Consider the following 2,716-nt stretch of genomic DNA (forward strand, 5'->3'; position numbering starts at 1 on the left):
TATTAATAGAAAAATATATTAGTATCTGCCTAGCGGTGAGGAGTTTAACTAATTTCTATGAAGTTTTAATTAAGTTATAGAAAAATTCATTCTTAAAATAAATAAATAAAATTATTGTTATACTATAATGTGATTGTATTTATGCTAATGAAAATTTAACGTAGTATATAATTAAGATTATTCCTTTATCTAAATTTGATTTATTCAGAATAAATTCTTTTATATTAAATTGTAATTATTTTTTAATGAAATAATAAAAATAAGTAAATTTAATATTTAAAATATAATTAAACCAATAAAATATAATTATCAATACAATAATAAATACATCGACAACATAAACATGTTAATAGTGAAATAAAATTGCTTATCCTTGTTCTAATTAAAATTCGTATTTCATTGTCTCTCCTTCCTCTATCTCTTTATACAGAAAACTACTTACTAAATTATTAAAATTTGCATTTTACAAAAAAATAATATTTTAACATTTTAATTATCAAATTTATCTTATGAAGTTTTTTTAAACATTCAATGTATTTTCATTGAGCCCGTAGATACTTGGTAGAAGAGAAATAGGAGGGAGAGAAAAGACGGAATCAATATGTATTATTTGATATTAGAGAAAGATGGTGCAAATATTTCTATACAAAAGTAGGACACTGTACACTGTATAATTATTTCTCATCTATTTTAATTCATATCTTTATCTTTATTGTCATTTTTTTTCTTATTTTATTTCAATCAAACACCATTAATTTCTACTTTATTTTTCACCTATTTACCTTCATCTTTTTCTTTTTAATTTTCATCCAACTTATTTTTTACCAACCCTAAATTAATATATACTAATGAAATATATACCGTTACTCACCAAAAAAGACAAAAAGCAAAATACATGCCGCCTAAGCAGAGTTAGCTTACGAGTTACGAACATGTGTTTGAATTGCTATATTTTTTTAAAATGTATTATTACTAAAGGTCCTTACATACGAGTATGATTATTTTAAAAGCTGTATAATAAATATTTGTTTATATTAGTAGCGTACGTCAAGCAGATAAAAGATTTGTATCCTCAGCATTACATGTTACAGTGTTTTAGTTTTAACTTCTATTTACGCGCTTGGTTGTATGGACAAGGACGAGATAGCAAACTTGGTCACATGCAAAATGGGAATTTCATTGTTTTAAACACCCTTTACTAGTTCAAACACAGTCAATGTTCTATGTAAGCCATTTGGCTTCTTATGATATAAAATTATAAATTAATGTTTTAAGTTTCTTTGCTGGCCGCTGGCCTGCCTAGTTTCCTTGATCATTTTCATCATCAACTTTTTTGGCCTTTTCCTCCCTTATTCTTATTCTTAGACCATGCTTTCCCTGAAAGCTGAATATATATAATGTGGAACATTAGCAATGGCATCCTCCGCATCAACAAAATTAACATTAGTCAAATTAATTTACTAGTTGAAAATTTTTGAAACATGGCCATCAAAAACTCAAGGGCTCAAACACAAACCCTCTTCTCTATTCTCGTGCTCATTATTTCCTTCCTTGCGTTGGTCCACAACGTTAAATCAGTTTCTTTCTCATTCCCTAGTTTTGGCTCCTACACAAACGACATCACCCTCCAAGGCGATGCCTATGTCAATTCAGAAGGCGCCATAAAGCTCACACCTGTTGCCCCCAACAGCGTTGGTAGAGCGTCCTACGCTGCACCCGTGCACCTTTGGGACGCCAAAACCGGCAAGCTCGCCGGTTTCAACACAACCTTCTCCTTCGTCGTTATGCCGAATGTTCCTGGACTCTTTGGCGACGGCATCGCCTTCTTCCTCGCACCGTTCAACTCCAACATCCCCAACAACTCAAGTGGTGGATTCCTCGGACTCTTCAGCCCTAACTATGCCCTAAATGTATACAAAAACCAAATAGTGGCCGTTGAATTAGACTCTTTCAGTGGGAACCCCTGGGACCCTCCCTCTGCCCATGTGGGCATTGATGTTAACTCCATTGCTTCGGTGGCGACGAGAAAATGGGAAACTGGAAATGCTGTGAATGGGTTTGTTGCATATGCGAATTTGAACTATGAGCCCGTTGGCAAGAGTTTAAACGTACTTGTAACATACCCTGGAAGCAAAGTGAATGCGACTAGCCTCTCGTTTGTGATTGATTTGAGAACTGTTCTGCCAGAATGGGTTACAGTTGGGTTCTCAGGTGCCACAGGACAATTGGTTGAAATACACAAGATTTTCTCTTGGACCTTCACGTCTAGCTTCTATTAAAACAGTTATGCCCCACTATGGTCTATGGCATAAAAAGAGGGAGATTCATGATATTTTTAATAAAAAAAAGTCTAATGTTGTTTACTTTTTTATTTGCTTACTAGTGATGTATTCTTAATAAATTTAATGTTTAATGAAATTGAATTTGATGAAAATTCTATTTTTATTTTAAGCCAAAATTTAATTGAACATGGAAAGGGTATCTTAAAGTATAAGACCCGTGCCAAAGACACTATACACTATTATCAATAAAAAAAACAACACAATTAATTAAATCACAAAAGCCATGAGAATATCTCTTGATTCTTCAGTCACACTGATTTAGCTGCATTTCATGCTCTATATATAGTGTTTGAGCTGAAACAGTGGTTGAATCTAATGGAGGCCTTGAACAACGTCTGGGTAAGCATCGGCCTAGGACTGCATTTTTAGAGGGC

The 2,716-nt window shown here is 32.9% G+C and overlaps 1 protein-coding gene across 1 annotated transcript; it reads left to right on the forward strand.

Moving 5' to 3' along the window:
* Positions 1–1,481: 1,481 nt before the first annotated feature.
* Positions 1,482–2,279, forward strand: LOC100779326 (lectin 7). The gene has a single exon (XM_003551250.3). It carries the CDS (start codon positions 1,482–1,484, stop codon positions 2,277–2,279), a length of 798 nt encoding a protein of 265 aa, XP_003551298.1.
* The last annotated feature ends 437 nt before the right edge of the window (positions 2,280–2,716 follow it).

The sequence above is a fragment of the Glycine max genome, chromosome 18 (assembly GCF_000004515.6).
Source record: "Glycine max cultivar Williams 82 chromosome 18, Glycine_max_v4.0, whole genome shotgun sequence".
Taxonomy (NCBI): Eukaryota; Viridiplantae; Streptophyta; class Magnoliopsida; order Fabales; family Fabaceae; genus Glycine; species Glycine max.